At 43.2% G+C, this 25980-nt stretch overlaps 1 protein-coding gene across 1 annotated transcript in view; it reads right to left on the reverse strand.

Annotated features, from left to right (window-relative positions):
* LOC126405497 (gap junction delta-2 protein) overlaps positions 1-24009 on the reverse strand; it is a 39480-nt gene extending 15471 nt beyond the window's left edge. The window contains exon 1 of the mRNA XM_050069257.1: positions 22951-24009. Coding sequence (XP_049925214.1) covers positions 22951-23021 — 71 coding nt within the window. The 5' untranslated portion in view covers positions 23022-24009. The remainder of the gene's footprint in view (positions 1-22950) is intronic.
* Positions 24010-25980: the final 1971 nt, after the last annotated feature.

A 25980-nucleotide genomic window follows, 5' to 3' on the forward strand; every position in this document is an offset into this window, starting at 1 on the left:
ATAATCATAGGTTCCGCATGTGACAGGAGATAACTGGCTCCATCTGCCCCCTCCGTATGCATGCACATACATGCACGTTGGTGTTGCTGCTCCAGCGGTCTGCATTATTCAACTTCCAGAGAAAATGAAATGCCATTCACAGAGCAGCTTTCCCTGATATCACTGAAGATCTTACATTACGTTTAATGTCACTCTCTTTTAATGAAACCTTCAGCAGTGTTTACATGGTAAGTGGAGAGGATGAGCTGCATAAAAATAGCAGCAGAGCTGAGGTAAGAGTTGTGTGTAGCTCAGTAGGAAGAGCTGAAGTTGAGTTGCGCAAAGCATATGGAGACTGCACACACTTGTCGTGTTGTTAGGCACTTTAAAGTATCGTGTCCACTGCAAAGCACACAGAGCACGTATGTTGTTCTCCACTGATATGCCACGGAGACGAGGACAGTGTTTGAGATCACGTGGGAAAGCACAACATTCAAGGAGGAAGATAACAGAAGAAGAATTTAAACCAGGAGCAGGCGACACTGGGGAGGATAATGAGGAAGAGGAGGCAAAGGACAGGAAATAATTGTCGAGGGATCGATAAGGAGCGTAAGGTTTTTGGAGAGATTGGAAGATGTGTCAGAGGAGATAAGAGGGAGAGAGGAAGGGAAGAAGGGTGGAGGAAGAGCAGCCGTGGTTCCTTTACCCAGAAACCCGAAACAACCCCCCCCCCCCCAACCCCTCCATCTCCATTCCTCTCATCTCTCCTCCCTCTCTCCCTTCAATCTCCCCTCCGCTCAACTCCCCTTCGCTGGTTACCACGGCAACAGGCGAGGGGCAGAAAACGAAGGGAGATGAAGGGAGCGAGAAGTGTGCCGACTAGCAGCTAAGTCAACTAAAGAAGCAGCATGTTTCTGCAGATTTGTTGCAGCAGTTAGAGCGTGGCTTAGGTGCCTCAAAGAGCTCGATACTTGTTTACTTTATGTGAAAGCCTGAAGAGGAGTTCACAGCAAATTATGCCAGCAAGCCAAATGATGCTACTGTGTGTAAGTTGCTTAGAAGATAATGCCGTGAAGAAAACCACAACATGTTGGCTCCCTTTAAGAGAAAAGAAACTCAGCATCTAGGTTATTTTCCAAATGAGACACAGGAACCATTTTGAAATATGGATGCATCATCTAAAATTTGTGTTTTTGAAATGCTGAATTTCCATTTTTTGGATGTTGGATGATGTATGAGGGATAATCAGTAAAAAGCACACCTCTTAGCTTCCTGCAGGCTCAGAAGTCTGTTCGCTGTTCCTGACAGTGATGTAAACAAGTCCAATGTTATGGCTGACCTGCTAATCCTTTTCAGAGCCTCACCTTTAGCCTCCATCAATACCTGTCCCTTCACTGTTAAGCTCTGCTTTTTCTCTGCACAGCTCCCTTCCCCCCCTTTCTACACTACTACTACTACTTCCATACCTGCTGCAGCTCTGTTTTCACTACGACTCACATCTACAACCTGCATCTCTCGTTAATTTACATCCCAGTTCCTGTCTCTAAAATATTCACCATCTTGTGTCTTCTGTTTTACTACCTCTGAACTATTTGCTACGGAGCCCGCCTGGGGACATTTGTGACAGAAAAAAAAATGTGTGGCCACAAATTAATTATGTGTGGGATCAAGATCATTAAGCTGCCAAGCTTTAATTAAATAATTTTGCATTGCCACAAGAAAATTATTGTTGTTCGTTGATTAACTAGTAGGTCTACCATCAGTAGCTTTAGCTGCCTGAAAACATGGGCGAGTTTGAACTGGTTTCATTTGTTTTCAATCTAGGAACAAATTAGAGTGACACACTTAAGTCACTTGCAGGAAGGTTGGAGTCATTCTCAGCAAGAGACACTTTATTCCAGTGTTAATTTTGACAGCTATTTTAGATTTAGTCTCTGTTTTGTGATTAAAATGCTAATAGTTTTAGTCACAGTTTAGTCATTTTTATCCTGCATAGTTTTTAGTTTTAGTCAACGAAAATTCAAAACATTTTAGTCTATATGTTTTTTTACCTTTACACTAACCCAGTTAGCCAATTTTTTTTTTTTTACAACAACCAATCATTTCTGCGCACTTACAAACTTGTATGTCTTTCAGACCGTTTTATAGTACAGCTACATTCACAGATAATTGAGCTTTCTGCCAGCCTGTCAATCAGTAATCAAACCATCAACCTTCCTGAGACCTGAGACGGATTTGCTGCTGTTCAGCTGCTAATAAGCGGAGCTGCTAACAGCCACCGCTGCACCTAACAAACTCCACAAATGCAACACTTCCACCATCCACAACCAGACACACACGGCTGATTATTTACTGCTGGATTACAGCTCACAACTCGCACAAACGGCTCACGCCTCTCCAGTGTGAGTGTTTTTTGTGGTTAATGAAACATCCTGGCGCTGACTGTTCACTGGAGTTTACCAGCCTGTTGCTCATGTGGCATTTGAAGATAATTGCAAGCATGGCCGTTCTCAGCTTTCAATGTCCAATAGTCCACCACTAACTTTTTTGTCTCGTCAGCAAAAATGAAACATAGATTCTGTCTTAGTTTTTATTATCAAGATCTATTTTTAGTTCGTCATCGTCTCATTTTCATCATGGAAAAATAGTGTTGTGTCGACCTGATGTTTTTCAAATTGCAAAGTTTGTTGATTTGATCATTTTTCCTTTATTTGTGCTTCGAACATGTACAAGTAAGTAGGCTATGCAGTTCAATGTTAAATGTTATTTCCTACTTTGTTGTGCTGTAGCCTACAGACAAAGGTAATACAATTTAAAGTAGTTATGAATGACATGGATCAAAGATTTATGGCTGTGTTAAAAATGCATTCATCGTTATTATTATTTTGTATTTATATTTACATCTATTTTCCTGCATGGCTCAATTTGCTCTGTGCAACTGTGTTAAGACAAGTCAAAAATAGACTAGATGCATATTTTTCCAGCACCCTGAATACACCCCAGCCGCATGGTGGAACACCTCAGCAATGTGTCGTCCCAGACACGTGAACAATAGGTAGTATTTTGCTCTAGGACCTGACTAATTCTGGTATGTAGATTCTTACAAGTTAAGACCATATGGGTTCCGCACCAGTGGTTGCATACATGGCTGTTCCTGAAAAATCACATGATTGAAAGCGGCACACCTAGGCAGCATCCCACACATCCCAGTCAATTTTTTGTCACTCATGTGTTTGTGTTTTCTGTGATTTGTGCCATCTCTAATAAATGCGATCATATTTATGATATACCAGCAAATATCATCACCTTTAGTCGCTGCATAACAAGCAGCATCACTCGAAAACTTATTAAAGCGTGGCCACGACTTAATGATCTCGCATTAAAAAGGTCATGGCCACTGAATAGGATCTCCTCTCCATGCATTAGCCATGCAATATTTTTTTTTCTTCATAAATGTCACCAGGCAGGCTCCGAAGTATGATGCTCACTTAGCCTGATAATCTTAGATTGCTTTTCATTTCACTTCATTTTTAAAGTCAGAGGTCTGAAATCAAGCATCTGATTGTTGTAACACACAAGACGCAATTTCATTAAGGGAGCAGTTTCTCACTTTTTCAGAGGCTCAGCACATTTAACCGTGTGAGCACGGCACCATGGGATTGTGAAGGCAATGTGAGCCAGATGGGCAATGTAAAATGTTGCAGTAAATGCAAATGTTAACTAAAGTAATGGAATGCAATTACGCAGGATTGCTCTTCCTTAAACTGACTTTCACATCTATTTTCCTGCATTGGTAAAACACTGAGGTAGCTGGTGAGCTAAAGCAGAACATGATGAATAAAATCATGAAATATGAAACATGCCAAATCAGAAAACATGAAATGAACCGCTGTTCAAGGCCCAAAGATAATGCAAGGCTAACCTCACTAGAACAACGATCTTCGGCCGCTTGCTCGAACACTTGAAAGAACAGTTTAAATTTTTAGTAAATACACTCATATGTCTTGCCAAGGTTAGATGAGAAGATACCACTCATTATTTCTGCTAAATGTGAAGGCAGGAGATGGGCTGTTTAGCTTAGCAAAAAGACTGGACACATGAGGAAACAACTAACTAGTTTTTAATACGCATTAAATAACAGCCTTTAGCCCAAACCTCCGGTCTTTGTGCTAAGCTAGGGTAACTGTCTACTGGCCCCAGGTTCATATTTTAAGGTCAGATATGAGGTTGATCTTCTCAACTCTTGGCAAAAAATAAACATATTTCCAAAAATGTAAAACTATTCCTTTAAAATGAAACTTTGTTGACATTTTGCTGACATCAGGGCAGCACTGTTACAATGGCAAAACCTCTTAAAATGGAATTATGCTTCTCTGGGCTGCATGTAGGCAAATGTGCATGGGGTTACTCAGATATGTTTAATTCTTCGATACTTGTATGTAATACATTTACATAAGTTTTTATGCCTCCATGTCAGTAACTGCCATGGCCCAACCCAGTCAGCAGAGGAAAATGTTTGCACTGATTTTGCATTCCGTACATATCATATCAACATTTCTAAAGTGACGTAGTTCTGATCACATGAATGTAAGCTGACTTGATCATCTGGAGATCAAGGAAATGGTGGCTGGGGTGGCAATACAGTTACCCAAGTGTTTGGTGGCATTTCTAGCCGTGATTGTGCCACCCAAAACAAGCATTTTAAGCCAAAACATGATCTTTTCCTAACCATCACTAAGTGGGTTTTGTGCCTAAACAAAGTTTGACAACATCTGCTACATATTTAATGTATAAATGTCACATATCCGTGGTTTGTAGAAACATCAAATGCCAACTGGTCATTGGGTTGTGTGGCTGGAGCCATTAAGCATTCCGGCTCGCCCATTCTCGTCAACATATTTCAAGAACGTAGTTAAAGATGTATATGAAGCATCCATGTTCTAAAATTTGTAACTTCTTTCCAGCAACATGCACATGCTTTTGCTGACACTGAGCTTCAGGTGATCGTCGTTGCACTGTGTGATAACCTAGCTGGCCACCAATGTCATTAGATGTGGATATTTGGATTTGAATTTAGTTTGTGACGTCAGGTGACTGAATTTAGTGTCAGGACAACACCTAATGCAATTTGATGTAGAATACTGAAGATGGATGAAGATGATATTTTGTTGGATTTAAGTTACATTGTTAAGTTACAAAAATCCAATAACTTCCAAACATCTGACGCCAACGTCATCTTGACGTGGAATACAGACATTTAGTCCTAAGCTATGGAGAACAGAACCCACTGTCTGCAAAACACAATGTTAACGTCTACACGATGTGAAATTCTAATCATTAGACATTTAGAATATTGTCCATCGGATTTTCATTCACCCAAAATGTAACATCTGTCCACTGTAACAGTCCAACGTCATATTGACGTCTGGTGCCAGCTGGGAAAGCTCTCCATCAGTCCTCCTTTGTAAAAATAATCTCGGAGTAAAGAGTGTGTTTTTCCCTGCAAATTATTCACTGGAATCATACATGTCAATATAGTGATAACTTTCATTTAATATATACTGTATGTTTTTTTAATATCATGTGAGTCTAGACAGACATGGATGTAAACTGCAACTTGACTGGCTGGAGGAGGCACACATCTGCAAGGCAGTAATTTTAGTCTGTCTGTTTTGAGCCCGCCTCCTGACAGAAGTTGAATCAACCCAGCATCTTGCTTGGCGCGCAAGTCAGCTGCCCACACAACAGCGTAGTGGAGATTTGGGATTTACAGCAATGTTTTTCACATCAGTGTTAGCAGCGGTTTGGGAAAATCCCTCCTCAGTCCATCCATCTTTCTGTTTACTCCAACCTTTATCCTCCTTCTCTTCTTATTATTTCTCTTTTCCCCTCACAGTGTTTTGACCTTCTGTCTCTCTCTCGTGTCTTAAGGCTGCCAGGTGGTAACCTAAATACAACACACCAGCAGCTCTGATAAAATCCAATCCTGTCACATCAAATATGGATGGACGCTTGTCATACTCTCTCTCTCTCCCAGTCTGTGATCCATTGCCAAGGTTTATCAATAGCGCGTAGTTCACGGCGGGTCATCTGGCACCGAGCTTTATCCGACCTCACACAGGAGCCCTCAGAGAAACACACACGCACAAATACACACACCCAGAAGGGATGTTCCGGTGCCTCAAGCCAGTGACAGAAGGAGCGAGGGGGCTGCACTCTCCCCCGCCAACAGACCTTTATCCTGCATGGCCACCCAACACACATACACAGGCACTGACACACACACACACACACGGACACTCACTATCACACTCACATGCTAAGACCAGTATAACAAAAATATACACAGATTTAGACAGAATCAGAGAATGAAATCTCTAAGGACACCTCTCCATGCACATGCACACACACACACACATTTTAATCACAGACACACACACTCTTCCAGCTGTTGCAGGGCGTCACAAAGCCGATTGTGTCTGACATTGCCGGGTGTTAGTTCCATCCTCTCAGGAGAAGATGAAGATGAATTTCTATCATATCAACCAGTAATAATGCTTTTACCATTGTGTAGCCCGCAAGCCTTTGAACTCCGAGCAGGTGGCTGCAGGTTAAATTTGGTTCAATGACAGATTGAACCAGAAATATTTATGGAGCCAGAAAGCCAGGAAGATAAATTTGGCAAATGTGCAGTGCGTTCATGTGCAACTCCAGTACTGTATTGAAGAACAATTTTAAAGTATTTGTATTTAATTCAGGTATTTCCATTTTATGCTACATCTACTCAACAACTTACTCCTCACATTCATTTGACAGCTTTGGTCACCTTTAATCATCTCACGCCCCCTCAGATTGACCCTTTGGAAGGGGCTCGACCCTCAGGTTGGAAAACACTGGACTAAGCTTCAGTATATAAAGCAGTTAAACCTCCACACTGACCAACTGCAACAGTAAAATGCCATGTGTGCACAGATGTAACATTAATAATCAGCGCCTTCACAGTGTTGCAGCCTGAAATACCTGAGTGCACGTCAGCTTTTCTAAAATGCAAATATTATTTTATTAAACTGCAGAGGCAAGTGATAACTGAATAGCTGCAATGCTGTCTTAGATTTGGAGACTTTTAGTATTATAAGTAAGTTTTTCACAGAATTAGAATCTATTTGTGTTCATGGGGGGATGTAGCCTGGTAAGACCATCCTGATGACGTTCTGTTTCGCTCTCTGTATCAATCTGAACTCGGTGCCGCTCCAAACACTTTCAGTGGGCGGGAGTACTCGCCTTGACAGACAAACTGATTCAGACAATCACTGTAACAAAACAGCGGGGAACATCTACTTCATCACCAGCAGAGCCAGTTGATAAATGAAGCTTTTGCAAATGCAGTTGGAAGAATGGTAAAGAATGTCTTTTAATCTGTTTAACTCTGTTTTTGTTGTTTTTGACTATATTTCTGCAATGACTATTGTGGTGTTTACTCTACTTTTGTTAGAGTTGGTGTTTGTTGCTTTGGGAGCCACCATTACTGTTCTGCAAGCTGCGGCACACATTTTACGTCATCAACTATGACGCAGTCCCTGATTTTCTGCCTATATTTTCAGCTACTGCAGATCCCTGATTGGGCTGACAAGATTTTTATTTCTGGATACGATATGGGGCGGCACCGAGACCCGCCGACAATCAGCTGTTGATGCTCGAAGCGATGTTAGGACTGTCCCTGTGAGTCGCTCTCCTCCTGCTCTCTCTGCCCAGTTAGCTCGACATAACATAGAAGCAGCAGTTAACATCCGACACTGAGCCGCTAATCTCACAGTGATACCAAAACGGCTCGATTCTGTCGTTAACCTGTAGTTTAACGACAGCAGTAGTCTCATGATAAACAGAGAGACACAGAGACCGGAGCAAGGGGGTGCTGAGCCAATCAATACACTCTGCGCAGCTCTACAATGACGGTTACGCTTGCCCGTTTTAAATAATCAAAGTAAAGTTGCAGTGATTTGACAAAATTGCTAGGTTGTGCAGAATTCACAGGGATTGGTGATTGCAACATCCTAGAGAGGCTGAATAATCATCTAATAATGTAATATGTAATGGTTAATGGCTATGGTAGTCACAGGGGCCAATCTCCTCAAGAAAGAGGTACTTTAATTTTTGATTTAAGTAAGAAAGCTTTATGTAGGCTGATAGATGATAATACTTCTGTATTTTTACTTAAGTACCAGTATAGTACATGTTAGTAATTTATCTTCTCCATGCACTGCTACACTGTACTGTGTATTTTTGCTGAATAATACGATGGTTAAAGACAGTATTCTTTAATAATGGTATAGCCTCCATGTGTAATCCTGGGTCTGTAAGCTCCTAAAATGGAAATCTAATAATAGCATATTCTAATACTGTTCACTTATCTCTCCATCTCTCCATCCCTCTCCCTCTCTCAGACACACACACGCGCACACACACATGCACACAGAGGTATTTAAGTGGCGTGTTGATGAATGTGAGCTGAAGGGCTCTGGAGATACATTGATGAAAATCATAGCCCTACTGAGGCAGTGATTCATTCAAAGTTAAAACAGTATCTTATGCACACATGTGCACACACACACACACACGCGCGCAAATGTCCAGTTGTGTATTCATCATCTGTAATCTGTAAAGCCACATGATGTATACCCATTACACCCCTGCCTAATGACTATAAAATACAATCTTTTTGAAGAGCCTGATCCGGAGAGAGGTTAAATGTTTCCCATTTTCCTACCAGTGCACTGAATGCAAGGGTCTCCATAAAGACGATAATAACTGTGGCAGTTACCTTGGCAACAGACAAGGCAATCAAGTAAGAGTTAAATGGGAGCCCAGACATTAAAAATAGACTTTCTAAAAATCTACTCTCTGAGTGATCATTCAGAGTGGATCATTGGCAGGAGTGAAAAGAATTGGCATGAGTGGTCACCATGGCAACCAGTGCGGCGCGTTATTGGTTTTTTGGGTAGGTTGTAAGGTTGTGATGTAGGGGTGAGGCGTGAGCAGGAGAAAGAGCAGCAGGAGAGAGGAAGAGAGCGAATGCGTGGGCGGGAAAAGGAGGGACGGAGGGGGGTCAACGGAGGGAAATACAGAAAGAGAGTGAGAGAGGGAGAAATGATGGCGGTAATCCGGATTAAAACGGTGGGTTTTGGACAATCCCGAGTTAGGCCCGTCGCATCCATGCCAACTCCCCACCCACTGCGACTCTCCCCGTGCCAAGCTCCAACCCAAATCAGCCGCTCTGGCACATGCAGGGAGCCTCCATGACACACAAGCAGACAGCACATGGCTGTGCAGGGAACATCCCAAACCAACAGAAAACACACCTATAGGCCTCCTATTTTTATACAGTGTTTCTGATCTCACATAAAAAACCATTTTACATTAACACAGGTCTCATGTCCAGAATGGGAAGTGATGGAATGTAATTTAGTAGATTAAGTACTGTACTTCAGTAGGGTTATGAGACATTTGTACCTTATATATCAGTTATTTACCCCATGTAACCATTATCCATTTACAAACGCTCACACAAATCATGTAGTATAACCCAGAGGTTACCAACTGGTCCAGCCACAGGGTCCAGATTTCTTTGTAATCATTAGTTCAAGGTCCACACAGTTTAATATGTACAGTGTCATGCTTGTGTTTGTCCATGTTGGTGAGTTAGATTGCTGCGTCTGTTTATTAGTCACTCACTCTACAACAGGAAATGGCACTTCAAAATGAAAGCTGTGTGCTGGAAATGTACTGTACTTCAAAATAAGGTGCGTTTTATACAAACTTGACTAGTTTGCAAGTCACTTGTGGTTCATTCAGAATGTACCCACAACCTACATTTTGGGAACCACTGGTTGGTACCCAAGTCTCATTTACTGAGTTGCAGGAATGGGCAACCAGGTGCATTCGAACTCTGCTTGTGTATTCCACTGAGCAGAGTTTAAATGCCCAGGTGCGCTACTCATCTGTGCATGAGCTGAAGTGTTTTAAACAGTTAGATTTAAGTGGAAATTCATGTGCTTGGGAAGTTGTGATCGTACGACTGGATAAATGAGACTTGGATTTTAGTTGTCAAGTTGTAACAGATGTTTTGACATAGTTTTGTTGTTGCTTTTTTGCAATTCATCAAGAATATTCTCTGTTTTTGGATTCTTCGTTCACCGTGAAGGCATGCGAGAAACTTTTTTAGGAACTGAATATGACACAGGGCGAGTATTTGATATGCAAGTGGTCATTTTGTGGGTGAAGTATTCCTTTAATGACCCTTGTGAAACTCCTTTGTATCACACCCATCAAATCCTGAGTTTCCCCTGCAGCATTTGACACCTAAAAGCTTGAAACTAAACTGGAAAAGGAGGGGAACAGCTAGCCTGGTGGCAAAATCCACACAGCAGCACCTACGAAGTTCACTGTGAGGCAATATATATCATCTGTTTATTCAGTTTTAAAACTGTTACATAAAAATGTTGAGGTTTTACGGGGGGTTTTGTGCCCAACTGTTTCTTAGCCAAGCGCAGTTACTTGGAGCCGTTAGCTGTTTCCCCTGTTTTCATGCTAAGTGCTAAGCTAAGCAGCATTTCTCCTGGCTCCTCTTAATATTTGATGGACAGACATTACCATGGAACTCTTTCTTGAAGTGAGTAATATTTTTATGTCAGGCCCTATCTGTGGTTCTCATCATCTATCTGCTATGACAAGACCGCAGCATCATAATGTGACACTGATGCCTGTTGGGACGTACAGTTTCCTCTGGTAAATAGCCGCCAACCTACAAGTCGTGCTGCTGTCATTCTACAGGCTGTGAAGGCTAAATTTATCTGTTTGTCTACCAAGTAGCTTGATCATAATTAGCTAAGAGAGCAGTGTGAGTGCAGCATATTGCCGAGAGTCAGACACACACCCTGCAGCGTGACTTCACTGCTTAATTGAAGAATCTGCGAATGGGATTGTGCGTGTGTGTGTGTGTGTGTGTGTGTGTGTGTGTGAGGTGCGAATGCATTGTCACACTCTATCTGGATGCTCATATGCAAAGACGAGTGCTGTGACAGCTTTGGCAGTATGTGTGCGTATGTGTGAGGAAGCGCGTCTATGTGTATGTTTCCGCCCTCAGTAATGAGTATAAATATATTAACCACGCTGCAAGTTTGCTTACGCACATGTTTGTATATTTGGATGACCATCTGGTAAAGAGTGTGTGTGTGCGTGTACACGTGTGAGGGGGCAGTGAATCAGATGTCTCATTATAGCGTGTTGGTCCTGGTGAAGATGTTGTGCATTTTAGCAAGGTGTGACTCGGTGTGCTCACGATTTTTTATTCATGTTGAGTCGATCACACTGTGCACAAGCTGATACTGCCTCAGAGGAAGAGTCGTCACAAACACACACACTTAAACATGCTGAAAGAGATGAATGCACTGCTGTCTAAGTGACTCTTACACCGTCAGCTTGTTCATTAGAGACCGCAGTAAAGTGTGAAGATGCAGCCGATGATGGGAGTCTGGGCGTGTGGGGATAAGGAGGATAAATCAATGGCAGAAGAGGGCCCTTTTCATCTTCAAACAACGAGATGGAGGGAGATAAAGTGAGGAGGCAGAGTGAAAAAGAACAGAAGAGACATGCATGGAGATATGTGGTGGAGCGGCTTGTATCAGAACATCAGCGGACAAACAATCATCAATCAAACAAAAGGAGAATGTCAGCTTTACGATGCCTCTGTTGAAATGCTGTTGGTCATGCATAATAGAAGTAGATTTTATAAATAAGGCAGCGATCTCACAGCCATGAGCTCACACAAATAGACTGAGAAAACTTGAGCTGCAGCGTTGCTTTGTATGAAACAAAGATCAAAGTTGGTTATGTGTTTTAATGTAATTGCTCGTATTTTATCTTTATTTCTAACTGACTTTATAAAAGGGTCAGACATTTTTCTCCCAGTAAGCACAGCCACTTCAGCATGAGTCTAATGATATGTACTTACCATTACACCACAGTCTCACTTTCTCACATCTTCTGCCATAGCACTACTGGAGACAGGCAACAAGGCTCTCACGAAGTGATGTGGTAATTACAGCTCAGTGTGATGAAAAAGATACTAGGCTACTTCTGTATGAAGTTTGCATGTTCTCCCCGTGTCAGCGTGGGTTTCCTCCAGGTGCTCCGGCTTCCTCCCACAGTCCAAAGACATGCAGGTTAATTGGTGACTCTAAATTGTCCGTAGGTGTGAATGTGAGTGTGAATGGTTGTCTGTCTCTATGTGTCAGCCCTGTGATAGTCTGGTGACCTGTCCAGGGTGAAACCCGCCTTTCACCCAATGTCAGCTGGGATAGGCTCCAGCCACCCTGCAACCCCCAACAGGATGAATGGTTACGTAAAATGAAATGAAAAATATGTTGAACACAGCACACATGTTGGGTATGTAGTGCATAATTTGCAATTTCACACGCAGTGTATTATTACTGTTTATGTGTGCACTTTAGGCTAGTTACTGCCTCAGCGTAATTTTTGGTCGGGTTATTTTAGGGCAACAGTTGTGACTGTAACAGCAATGGGGGAACAAGTCAAGAGTCTAACGTGAAAACCAAGAGTGAAGTTAGGTATTTTACTGTCATTGTCATGTTGGTATTGATTAGAGAATATTAATCCTACAGGTTCATTAAGGTCCCGATCACAGAAAGCGTTTCGCAGGTTGCAAAACGCGAGGCAAAAATGCTTGATGTGCCTTTTTATTGTTGCCCGGCAACCATTCCATCACCTCCCTACCCTAGCATCCCTGTGTCTTCCTTTTCTTTTACAGTAATTAGGAGCTAGGTACTAAAATGGACAAGCAGAGCAGAGGGTACTTGCAAATGGTTTGTTGGGCACAGGGAAACGGAGATCTGTGTGGGTACATGAGACCCTAAAAAAGAGGGTGAGTCACAGGGAGAACCAGCAGTTGGTCCAGGAGCTTCTCCTCGATGATGGCCATTTACAGGCATATTTTAGGAGGACTCGTGGGCAGTCTGACAACCTGCTGTCTGTCGTCAGGCCTAGCATTACAAAAATGTTGTTTACCAGTTGTAAACTTGTTGTCGTGACCACCATAGAAGGCCCGCCTCTCAAATCATCCGATTGAACAATGGGGAATAAAAGCAGAGATGATGCTGGGTGTTTTCCGCTCTTGAAAAAACTTCAACTCAAGTTCAGAACACTTCTGCAAAAAAGGCGCCTAGAGCACAGAAATGCAAGGTACATGGCAACGCAAAAAAGTGAGCAATAAGCTTCATTCTCATTATAAACAATTACAGAGAGCCGCCTCCAGCTGCTAAAACACTTTCTGTGTGATCGGGGCCTTATGCTCCACATTGGATACATATACGGACACAGATGAAGCCTTCTCTCTTTACTCTGCGTTCATTTTGTCCGTACTTGTGCACGTTTTCTGAAAGCTTACAGATACGGATGAAATGCAGTAGTACCACCGGAGATCGTGGGGGCAGTGTCACCAGGTTTAAGCAAGCATGTCTTACATGGCTTCAGAGACCACCGCCGACTACATCAAAAAGTACATTATTACAACCTCCACCGTTCATCATGTGTTGTTTGTTGTGAAACATTTGACTCTGCCCTCTAGTGCTATCTATGGGCTGTATCTATGCCATCATAAATGACGCATGGAAGTATGAGGGCAGTGACATTTACAATATTTGAAACGGACGTACATAAATGAGCCCTCAGAGAAACTGTATTACCCTCAGCACAGTGACTACACTACCCCATTAGGAATTCATTTATACACTACTTGACATTAAATCCCTCGCCTTATTAGACCTTATGAGAACCGACAACTTTCTAATAAAGATGGCATTTAATATTTATATGACTAATATTTCATTAACATATCCATATATACGCTGGTATAACACAACCTCCAACAGCCAATATATTTACCGTATGCCTGCCTTCCATACAGCTCGCGTCAACAAGGTATGAAAATAATCTTGCGGTGGTGTAAAACCTGCCTGAGATTAATAATTCATCCCGTCACCGCTGTCATCATGTGGTAATGCAGATGAGTACAGGGATGTGCTTTTCATGTTGGCGTGTTCAGGTATTGATTTTCTAACAGCATACTGCAGACCTTGGTGGGTGATTTTCATACCTTGGATGTCAGATCTGATAACAGGTCCCTGAATGCACCAGCAGGTGAGAGGTTTCAAATTGGATCCTGCTTTCAACCGCTTCACAAAAACGTGACTTCTACTTAAAAGTCAACAGAATGATCAAAGTGATGGATTAAGAATATATCAGTTGTGTAGTGCAAGTTTCACTGCACTAGACCCAAAATTATTCCAAGGGCTCTGTTTCAATTCTATATTGATGCTTAAAAATGAAAACATATTTCATAAATGACTACATGGCTGGCTCAGGTGGCTTTTTTTACAGGGTTGCTCTCCTGTGTTTGTGTGTGTAAGGTAATGTCCGGGTTAAACCAACCCCCCGGTATCATTCCAACACTGACCTGCTCTGTCCTCCAGAGAGGTGCTAACGCTAAACCTGTAAGCCTTACTGAGTCACCCTGCCAGAGACAGTTTCTCCCCGAGGCCCTGCAAGGTGAAATCTGCCTGAACTCGAACCCCTTCACCTGAACCTAATCTCCCTATCTTTATCCATTCATCCCTCTACCTCTCTTCTCTTCTCCGTGACCATCACATTATTGTAGTGTGGTTAGGTCTCGCCTGAGTCTGTTCATCTGCCAGTGTTTCCCTGCAATTGTATCATGATACAGCTGATGTAAGACTGCGTTAACACAGGATCAAGATGGAGGTTTATCTTCCAACGTGTCAGATGAAGCAGCCCAGTCACCAGGAGAAAATGTTGGCATTGTACATTCATACGTGTCATATCAAGGTTTTCTAAAGTGACTTAGTTCTGATTACATGTATAAGCTGACTCAGTGAGACAGCTGCCAAGCTGCAGATCACAGCAGGCCACTGTCTGAGACCAACAAACAACAACACCGCTTGTTTTTAGCAAGCCATGGCTGCATTTCTAGCGAGGATCGTGCTTCGAAAAACTGGTCCCTCTGCATTTCCAGCTGTGATTGTGGCCCCAAAACTGGGTATTTTAAGCCAAAATATGATCTTTTCCTAACCTTAACCAAGTGGTTTTTGCACCTATAGCTGCTACATAACAGGATGCAAATGTTACATATCCATGGTTTGCAGAAACATAAATTGCCAACATTTATGCTGGTGATTGGCCTGAATTAACACACATTTGCAACAGGAATCGATCACATCATAATAACCCTGATCTTAGCATATGTGGACTGTGATGCTCAAGAGAAGGAGAAAAAGCAGCTGGAAAGCAGAGAGAGAATAAGTGGAAGTGTATATGAGGTGTAAGCAAAAAAGAAATGAGAACACAAGCTGCATAATTATGTGCGGTTGCTCTCTCTTTCTCCCCCAGCTACAGCTCTCCATCAGTCCCTATGGAGGCTGGTTGTAGTACTCCAGTCATGAAAGGCTGCAGGCAACTACAGAACAGCTCTTTCCTGCTCTCGAGGCTCATTCCCAGGATGCCTGTTTTTCTAGCACGCAGCTAGAGTCGATCAATCCCACTATCAGCACTGACATGAACTCTAAAGCACACTTGAGGAGCATCGTTAATAATAAACTTGACATTATGAGTATTTTGCCAGATAGAGTCCATAAATTGAGGTTTTATCAGCGAGTGTATGCTCTGAAAGTCTGAGATGCAGCAGGAATTACATCTACCTCCCATTCATATGATTCATAATCTCATTATAGAAAATGTGAGGTCATTTTAATAACCTGTTTCTTATGGCAGCACAGAGAGGACTCTGACACTACATCCGACAGCATCCCAGGGGCCATTACATATGGATAGAGGAAGTGTGAAAGCAGAGACTGGGAGGGATGGAGAGAATAGATGTCTGAGGTCTCGCATGGCCTTCTGTAAGCGTCTCTTTTTAACAATCTCTCCGGGGAATCTGCCGCAGGCGAGGCGATATCACAGCCTCTTTCTCGCTTTCTTTTTTTCTGCAATATAGCACACATTTGCCAGATAAGCCTCATTCTGTGCAAACAAAATCACCCATCACCTCCGTGGGGGTTGTGAGCGCTCTGTGGGGACTCGCTAAATAAAAGCGCGATGATCTAAAGGTCATGTGACGACAGAGCTGTAACCTGTCGACAAACACAGGCACGTGGAGTCGCGTGAACACACTGCTCACCAATACATATTGGTTTTGACTTGGTGTGTACATTGTGCTGTGCTGAAAGAGTGCATGTGACATAAACACACGCACATGCTTGCCGAGACGGATAAGCTGATGGCTCCTGAGTGACGACACTTATTTGACTCAGGGGAGCCGTGCTGAGGAGTCATGCTGAGCGAGCTGGCCTATGTCAAGAATGAGTTGTAGCTCTCCTGCAGAAACACACCTGCACACGCTCTTGATCGCCTCCTGTAAAGTGCACATGTCCAAAAGCATGCTGAGAGACAAGCAAACCTTCAACCATCTCTTCTTCAGGGGTTCTGTGTAGCTCTCCACATGAGCTACAGCTGCAAGGACAGTATTTCAAAACACCCATCTAGTGCTTCAAAGCAGTTTTAAGGCCTCAGTATGCTTCAAACACAGTGCATGTCAGGTCACGTCGCAGCGTCAGAAACCCCCTTTGCAGATGTTAACTGGGTCCAGACCTTGGAATCCGCCCATTACACTAAGTTGACTGATTAATCTGGCATCGTGACATGAAGCAGCAGTTGCTTAAAGTCAGAAACAATCCAATGAGCACCACGAGGGGACTAGAGATTAGCCAATCAGCACCACCAGCAGGTCTAATGCAGTTGTCAAGCTGTGTGCTGGAACCAATGGGTAGTAATACCAACAATGATGATACTCTGCTCTTAATACTGGTAAAAACAGGTATGTTGGCATGACTACACATCAGTGTGGACTTAAAATGATGTTAGATTCAAGCGCATATGTCTCTAGTCTCTAGTGACTGGTCAAGAAAAAATGACAGTTTTGTCTGATATCAGGTAGGTGTTAACTTTCCAAAACACACATTTCAACAATTCTGCCCACTTTCTGCAGCTGTGGGCTGGGTATGAAGAGGTACAAAGACGTGCGACAATTGGCAAAGTTTGACTCTCTTGATCGTCCATCACTTTTTGTGTATGTGAGTGAGTGTAACACCATGAATGCTTCAGAGGAAAGAAGGTTTGAGAGTGTGTTATGTTATCTCCATTTGTACATTCATTCAGCAGAGACATTAAATGTATAGAAAAAAAATTGTAATTTTGAATGTGGCCATTCAGAACAGCTTAAAAACATCTGTGCTGTCAGAATGGTCAGACAAAACGCTATCCAACTTTCAGCCTAGTTCAGTTGTAGAATACTGAGACCTTTATAGTAGCGTTTTGGCCCAAGTAATATTTTTTTTTTCTGGAAAATTTATGCGGAAGAAAAAGGAACATATCATAGTCAATGTCGTTTTTTAGTAGAGAGAATAAAGTGTTGCATTAAGGGTTGTTCGCAGCCTTGATGTTGCTAAGCTAACAAGTTTCTCTATGTCTGTTTTTTCCTGCCATGGAGGAAATAAATTCCTTTTTCTTGACGTCTTTACTGCAGAAAATACACTGGCAACAAAATTATCTGTCAAGCAGCCAAAAATCAGCGATGTCATGATTCAAAAAGACAAAAAGAAGTCTGACAAAAAAGCCAGAGAAAATCATTCTGACCGCTCTTAGAACCTGACGGGAAGGTGCCATGTCACTATACCAATAGCCCAAAATTCTGAAGCCCCATTAGTCCAAAAATGTCCTGTTGGACTAACAACCCATTTCTCTGTCAGCCCGTTATCCCAAAAACAGCCGCCAATTGCTCCGAAGTCTCTCTGAAAATACACTTTCTGCAGTTAGTTACGATTTCCCAGCGGAGTTCGAGCCACCGAATGTGGATGTTTTAAGCCAAAAGGTGATATTTTCCTAACCATAACCAAGTGGTTTTCGTTCTTATACCTTACCACGACCTCCGGTGTGGGCAGCGCCATGTGAAGATGGAGTTTGGTTGAGCTCCTCATGGGACTACCAATATATTTATTCTTTTTAAACCACTCTCTAAAACCCTACGTGTTTTTATAGGCAAGTTAAGTCGACAACTTTTCAATTGCTGAGAGAAAAATGTCAAAAAGTCACCAAGGAAGCAACAAGTCGGAGTCGGAGGCTAACGCTAATGCTTATACCTTACCACACCTTCAGATACTGGGATGTTGACATGGAGTTTCAACATGTCCACTAAAAATAATGCACAAATCTAACGTATCCATAGTTTAGAGCAGAGGCGGTCCTGGCTAGTTTTACACCCTGGGCGAACCATCCCTCGGCACTAGCCACCCTCCTCCCCTGACAAGTAAAGAACAGTCCCTCCATAAGTAAGCGCCCACTCCACTAACTTGACGTGGAAATGAGCGGTAGTCTAGAAAACTGGCGAAGTTTTTTTTGTTGTTTTTGGTTTTTTTGGAGGGCGCTCGTGCACCCTCACATAGATTGCGCCCTGGGCAGTCGCCCACATTGCCCATAGCAAAAACCGTCTCTGGTTTAGAGAAACACACAATGAGAACATTTTTTTCTGGCAACTGGACAGTCTTATTGCAGGGAGTGTGTATTTTCTGGGAAACATTACTTGCTGTTGGGGAAGTGAAATAGGGAAAATAGGGTTTCAGAATTTTGGGTCGTCGGAGCAGTGTGCAGTCCCCAATAGGAGAGTGACTGATAGATGAGCAACACAAATGTGGAATTTATGCTCTGCTTTTTATGGAAGTATTTTGCCATTCCCTTTTTACAAGAAAAAGGCTTTAATGATCAGCAGTATGTTATCCTTGGACAAATAGTTTTGAGGGGTAACTTTTATTCATCTTGAAGGTGTTTAACCACTGCTCACTTGTCAAGAAAGGTATTGCCAGTATAAATATTTGGTCTGCTAATTACTCTTATGTTTTATTTTAACAGGCAGAAAAGTCAATGATGTACTTACAGCTTTAATCACTCACTTAACATTCCAGTCGCTGCAACCCATGAGTCCATTTGTATTGCAAATGGACAAGCCTAAAGACTGTTTCATTAAGTGCCCTGTCTTCTATCAAGCTCCACTTCCTATTCCATTATTGGAGATCAATATCAGATTGTGGGAGGATGCGCCTGCATGTTTAGCGGGCCCACGCCGACCAATGGCAGCTCACATATGGGACTGTAGCCTATGGGAGCTGGACCACAGAGACAGCATGAGTGATGTGTTGACAGTAGTTAGGTAGAGAGTGCTTCATCACGGTTTCTCCTCAGAGGCCGTGTGTACCAACAGGCGCTGGGGTCCCACAGTCCATCAGATGGTCCCCGTCGATTTACACCTGCCCCACTGCCCGTAATGGCAGGAATTAATCACAGGTAGCAGGTGAATACACAAACACACACTCACAGATAGGACCGAAACCCGTCCAAGCACATGTGATAACGAGACAGTACACAGGAGCAGGAGTGTTTCTGCACACACACACACACACACACACACACACACAACCCTGACCGTAGAAGGGAATCTCTAGAGCTGTTCGTAATCTTACACAAACAAGTGTTACATTCCCCCTAATGTGTGTGTGACTCATGTATGACGAATCCACTCAGGCCTGCAGGCTGTTGTCATGGTGGGCTCATGAGAACACACGCTGGCATCACCTCACGGACAGCAACCTGTCCAACGCTTTCTCCGGCAGGACGGCACCTGCGCTGACCAATGAAATGCGTGAAATCCCAGCGGGGGGACCAATAGGTTTTAGGATTGAGGGAGTATTAGCGTGCGTTTATAAAAATTCATGTCAGCAGTGATGTCCCAGATTAGATGGTTTTGAGCTGTAGAAAAGCCAGATGCAGGGAAGGCACTTTACTGAGGGAACATACAGGCTGTCACACAGACACTAAAGCTAAAAATGGTCGACTGGCTCTTTTCATATCATCAGTAAGAGCACTAAGTGAATAGGAAAGCTTCTGATTAACACATTTCAAGGGATAAATAAATATCATGAATGAAATCCTCCCTCTGTTTGTCTGTGTTTTAAGTTAGTAAAATGTCACATGTATGTCCAAGCAGCAACACCTTTTAGACTTCCAGTAAACATACCTGTGCATACCCAGGGCTGTGTTGTGAAGGTAACATCCAACAAACAACCAGCCTAATTTACAGAGGTGTAGACTCGAGTCAAATTACATGAACTCGAGAAAGCTGCTCTTGGTCAGAATTTCCATGTGGGGAAAAATCCAGGAAGTAAAGCAAACTTTGAAGAAGAGTACACTTGCAAGATAAATGTGACACTTTCTAATGTCACAATGGAGGGACAACTACGCAGGTTGATTTTAGCGCTGCTCATCGTGGACTATATTGCTGTCATTGTTCATTTTAGTCAAACCATACAGTTTGAAAACGAGGCGCGGCTCCAACTAGAAAACAATGTTTTGATGCATTGGATGTGCTGAATGTGCATATTAAGGCAGTACAGGAGGAGGTGCACATTAATAATCCTCCAGGACTGTAACATGCTCATGTTTAACCCAAACAATGTGTCATGTGACTGCAGTTGGTTCACATCCAGGTCGGAACACCTTCTCACCACAAATGAACCGCACCAGAGTTCGTTTGTAACCGGACCAAACAGGGCAGGTGTGAAAGCACCCTTGCAAAACAATGACTTGGTCCTATCTTTGCTATTTTACCATGGAAACCACTACAATAATTCTCTTAGTCGAGTTAGTAAAGAAAGGAAAACCTGTACTCAATCAGTTGGCCAATTGGACAGTTAATCAATAATCAGTTTACAGCTGCTAAAAGAGTTTCACTTACAGCTTAAATAACAACTACCTGTAAAAACACTTTAAATGGCTGTTATACTGTCTGGCTGTTGTGCACTGAGAGGCTACAGCTATCACTACATCCTTCACCATGTCAACCTGAGCTCAAACCACTCGACAGCGTGGATCCACCCTGCTGAAGTGTCCTTGAGCCGACCACTGAATAGCTTCCTATTAGCTGAAGAGATGCTGTTGATATTGTCCTGACCTCTGAACTTCCTGCACACATAAAATCAGTTTTATATTGCTGGAAAAATGCACCACCTGAGTTTGCTCAGACAGATACTTTTCACAGACCGTTGGAAGCATTTCAAAAGCTGTAATTCACTGGTTTACTGAAACATTGTGTACATTATAAAAGCTGAGGTATTGCTGGACAGTGAGTGGGAATGGAAACCAAATGTATTGAGCCTAAACAAATGTTACACTGTGCAGGGCTGCTGGAAACCTTGCATGTAAATTTTGATATTTTGAAAAAGTTCCTCCCGTCATCTGAACATTTCAACTGTCTGGACAACAGATGTATTCTGCGTGAAGATGATCTGAGGCTTTTTGCCGCCGGGTGTCCTGGTTGCCCTGCTTAGGTCATGACATGCAGCACCATCTCGTGACGAGACAGTCCTCTTGGCTTCCTACCAACGTCCTACAGACTGAGGCCATGTGTCTGCTCGCTTGTCTGTGAATAACTGCTCCTCGCCGCCCCTCGCCTTCGCTCTGTCTTTTTACTCTTTCTCCATCATCTGCTCTCTGTCTCTCACATCTTGCACTCTGTGGATTTCAGTTCATCGCTTCTCTACTTTGTAACCAAACTCCTTCTTTCCCCATCTTTTCCTCAATTTCCTTTGGGGATTTTATTTGTCTTCGTCCTCCTTAACAACCCTCTGTTTCTGCTCTCGTCTCTTTCTCGCTGCCGCTGAGACCCTGCAGCCAGGATGACTAGTCCAGTTGATGAGCGACACTGCTCCTCCAGTGTGTCATGAATGAGGGGAAGCAAATGCTGACCCATCATCCCATCATAACACCAATAGGAAACAAGTCTATCTAACCATCCAGCCGACACAGAGTGCTCTCAGAGCAACACTCCAAATCACTTCAGTTTCATAAACCGGCAAAATTCACACTCTGAGCTTTGTCAGCAGGAGAAGACTCATCTCCTGCCAAAAAAAGGATGTTTCTCCACATCAGTCACTTCGTAAACTGGCTGACATTTATTCACTCAATAATTCAAGAGTACCACTAGCGCGAGTGAGTCAGTGGCTACAGGGGATTGGCTTAAACTGCTAATTCAGACAGTCTCTAATGAACCCATGCTGAACCTGTGGTTTTCAAACATGTCCCAAGAAAACCCCAAACTCAGAAATGTGTCCTTTACTAGATGTGAAATCATGTTTAATGCCATCTCCAAAGCTGATGCGCCTCTGTGGCTAAAACGCTCATCAATAATTGCTCGTCCTGCGGCCAACGGGAATGAGTTATTCAAACTAAAATACAAGACATCCTGGCATGTATAGTGATGCATAAATCATAAGTGCCCTGACCTTGCGCTCATGACTAGTTTTTTTAGGTTGCGGAATGACTTCATACTTGACAGAGAAAGAAAGCGAAAGATAAGAGGGAAGGCGGGAGGGAGGGGTTGGATTGTGGGAAAGCTGAAATGAGGCTCGGGATGGCATCTGAAGCAGAGTTGACGAGAGGAAAAAGGAGGGAGAAAGAAGACATCAGCGTGGCGAGGTGCAGCAGAAAATGAATGACAGCAATAAAGGCATTGTCGACTTTAAGGTGAGGTATCGTCACGCTGCTTTGGATGTCCAAAGCCTTTGTGTGCACACAGTGTCCCTCCTGGTCGCCTAACCCTCCCGTCACTGTCAGTCAGAGGGATTAAAGACTGAGAGTGGAGCGGGGAAGGATTCATATCCTGCACATGCATTGGCATACTTGTATTTTAAATACTGTATGCATGCATAGACGTACAGCAGAAACATAAGGACACATGCACACATGACAGCAATCGCACACCGCACTCTGACAAGAACTCACCTTCCGATCATAGTAGAGTGCTGCTGCACAGCGGCCTCTAGGAGGCGCTCTAGGATGGTCCATTCTCCCATGGTTGGAGTCAGGAGGCATCCACTGGGCAAAGGAAATCAGCTGGGGGCTTCCCAGTCAGCAGGGCACCGGAGCTGGTCCCTTCTTCTGAGTCTTCAAGTCCACTTGTTGGGTTGCAATGAGGTAGGGAGCGGCGTCAGGTGGCTTGTCCGGTGTTTAAAGAGGAGTCAACCTCGAAGGAGCTCAGTGGCACCTCATTGTGAGTTTCTTTTCTTTAGGTGCTGTCCCAAAGTACACACGCCCTTAACTGCACCTGAGATGGTTGGACTGAAGCTCGTCTACTTGCTCGCTGCACACACACTCATCGTTGACTGTGTGTGTTATTCTTCGTCCATGTGTCTGTCTTCCTGCCTCCCTCCTTGTGTCCCTTCTCTGGGTGCACCGGACCCTGTCACCTCCTACAACAGCTGCTGTGTCATATGTTCTCGCACTGACACACACACCTGCTCCAGCACGCAGACACACCAGCGCTCATCTACTTCTACTGAGTTTCAAGGTAGTTTGTGCAAACAGGCATCCATCACTCCGCCCTCACACACTGGTTCTTTGACAGCATCTTGTAGTAACTCTGGGCAGCCTCAGGTCCATACACTCATGTGAGCCTGAGTAACCGGGGATCTGTGTCTCTGCTCGTTCTCTGCTCCTCCATCCTCTTCATTTCTTCCACCCAATGGATTCCTTCTCCTCCTCTCTGTTGCTCCTCTCCTTCTCTCCTGGTTTGGTTCAGGCAGCGCTGGACTGAAGCATCGCACTCCTCTTCCTCCTCTTCCACCGTCTCTTTCCCTCTGCTTGAAACCGTGCAAGAGTCACTGGCTTCTCCAGTCCTCCTCGTCCTCACTGCCTCCTTCCTTCTCTCCGCGTTTCTGTCAGCGTGGTTTACGAGAGGCAGCTCTCCTTTCCTCTCTTCCCTTCATCTTGTTTTTCCCTTCCCACTTGGTTTCTCTCTCTTTCTCTCTCCGTTTGCGCCCTCCACCTGCCTCCGTCTCTCTCTCTGAGCCAGTAGGCAGCCAGACCGAGCGTGTGTCTAGAGGATTAGAGAGAGGAATCATCTCTCTGCTCCTCCCCCCTCTCACTCACTCTCCATCACTGTGTTTATCCCCCCTTCTCCTCCTCCTCCTCTTCATCTCTTACTGCTCCACCACCAACAACACAAACCATTTTCTACTCTTCTCTCTCTCAGCACATTGCTCATCATTTTGTCTTTCATCTGTGTTTTTATCATCTCCATGTCTGTGTGCACTGATACCTACTGTAGCAAGGATGATCTTTGCTGTTAACACACAAACACACACACACACACACACACACACACACACAAACCCATATCCAGACATGTAAGGCATTGCTATGCAGAGGCTATGCATAGCATGAGTGGGTGTGTGTACGAGAGGGAGAGATGGAAATGGAATTAGTGACAGTCATCAAGATTTAGAGCAATTTGTGGGATGGGTTGGATGCACTCACTCACTCACTCACTCACACACACACACACACACACACACACACACACACTGTAATCACAAGTCATTTTTTCTAGAGATGAACAATAATTACAAGGTATCACTGAGGGACAGATTACTTTCATCGATTAATCTGTTGATTATTTTTGGATTATTTATTTAAAATCTTGCGTAGGGCCACTCGAGGACAGCTACTGTTACAGACTGATTACACTTAAGTTTGATTAAGAAGAGTCTAGACTCTTAAATTGGACTTTTTTAGGCCCAAAATATATTTGGCAAATCCCATGGTGGGGTGGTTGGAGGACTCCTCTGAAACTACAGGCTACGTTACTAACAATGGGGTCTTCAGCATGTTTTGTGTGAACTAAACCCAAATTATGTTCAGTTTGCAGTGAAATTAAAAACAGAAAATGTGCAAATACTCAGATTGGAGGAGCTGGAATCAGCAAATGTTTGGTATGTTTGCTTGATAACTGAATTGAAACAGCTATAATACATGTTATTTTTGTATATTATGAATGAATGATACATTAAGAATTTCATTCGACTTGATGGTTCCTCTTTCTTTTTATGTATTTTTTTGTCTTCCTTATAGCATTGTTTTCAGCCACAGCAGGAAGCTGTTTTCAGAGAAAACTGTGCACTACCTGCGTAACACTAAACGGCACGCAGACTAACTGGGGAACATAGCGGAGCATTTAGTGACTTAAGAGTCAGATATTTCCCTCAGGAGTTAGTGGAGACCAAAAAGCTCAGAAACAAACAAAGAAATACTCTGCCATCTATTTCCAAACAGGTGCATAGGGGGAGGGACGAGCAGAACACAACTTGTAGAAGAAACTCAGATACAAATAATGATTTCAGTGGTGCAACAGTTTGGTTAAAGGGGAGTGAATTCGACTAATTCTGCATTCATGTAAACTTTGAGAGGAGGTACGCAGGCTACTTGTTGCAGTTGGTTACCAAGTGAAACCGCACACAGACTATAGCTGCTACAACATTAGCTTAATCACTTGTATTAAGTGTTAATATTGGAATTTTATTTTCACTGTAACAACCAGCGAAGGCGCTTTTGCAGCCAATCTGCCAACAGCTGGTTAATTATATTCACCAGGTGAATTACTACAGATCAACGCTGTTTTGTGTCTGCTGGATGTCTAAATCTAATAAGTTAACATATGGTGATAATATCTATATGTTATGTCAACAGGTTGTTTTGACAGATACTGTTAGCACCCAGGTGTCAGTCACCAACAATGCTGTATACACCCAGGTGTATGTATTACTGAGTGTCCTCACAACATCGAAATATGTTTCATTTATAAACAAATGTACACACAAAACGAGGCTTGTAAGAGGCGCACCCCACCTCCCATGGAAATGTTGTGATCTCTAAAACTAGACTTGATGGGAGAAGCTTTGACCCATGCTTAGGAACATTTTGAAGACGGGAAATTGGCCACGCAGATGGTAAAGTAGAAGCCTGATTGTAGAAATT

The sequence above is a fragment of the Epinephelus moara genome, chromosome 2 (assembly GCF_006386435.1).
Source record: "Epinephelus moara isolate mb chromosome 2, YSFRI_EMoa_1.0, whole genome shotgun sequence".
NCBI lineage: Eukaryota > Metazoa > Chordata > Actinopteri > Perciformes > Serranidae > Epinephelus > Epinephelus moara.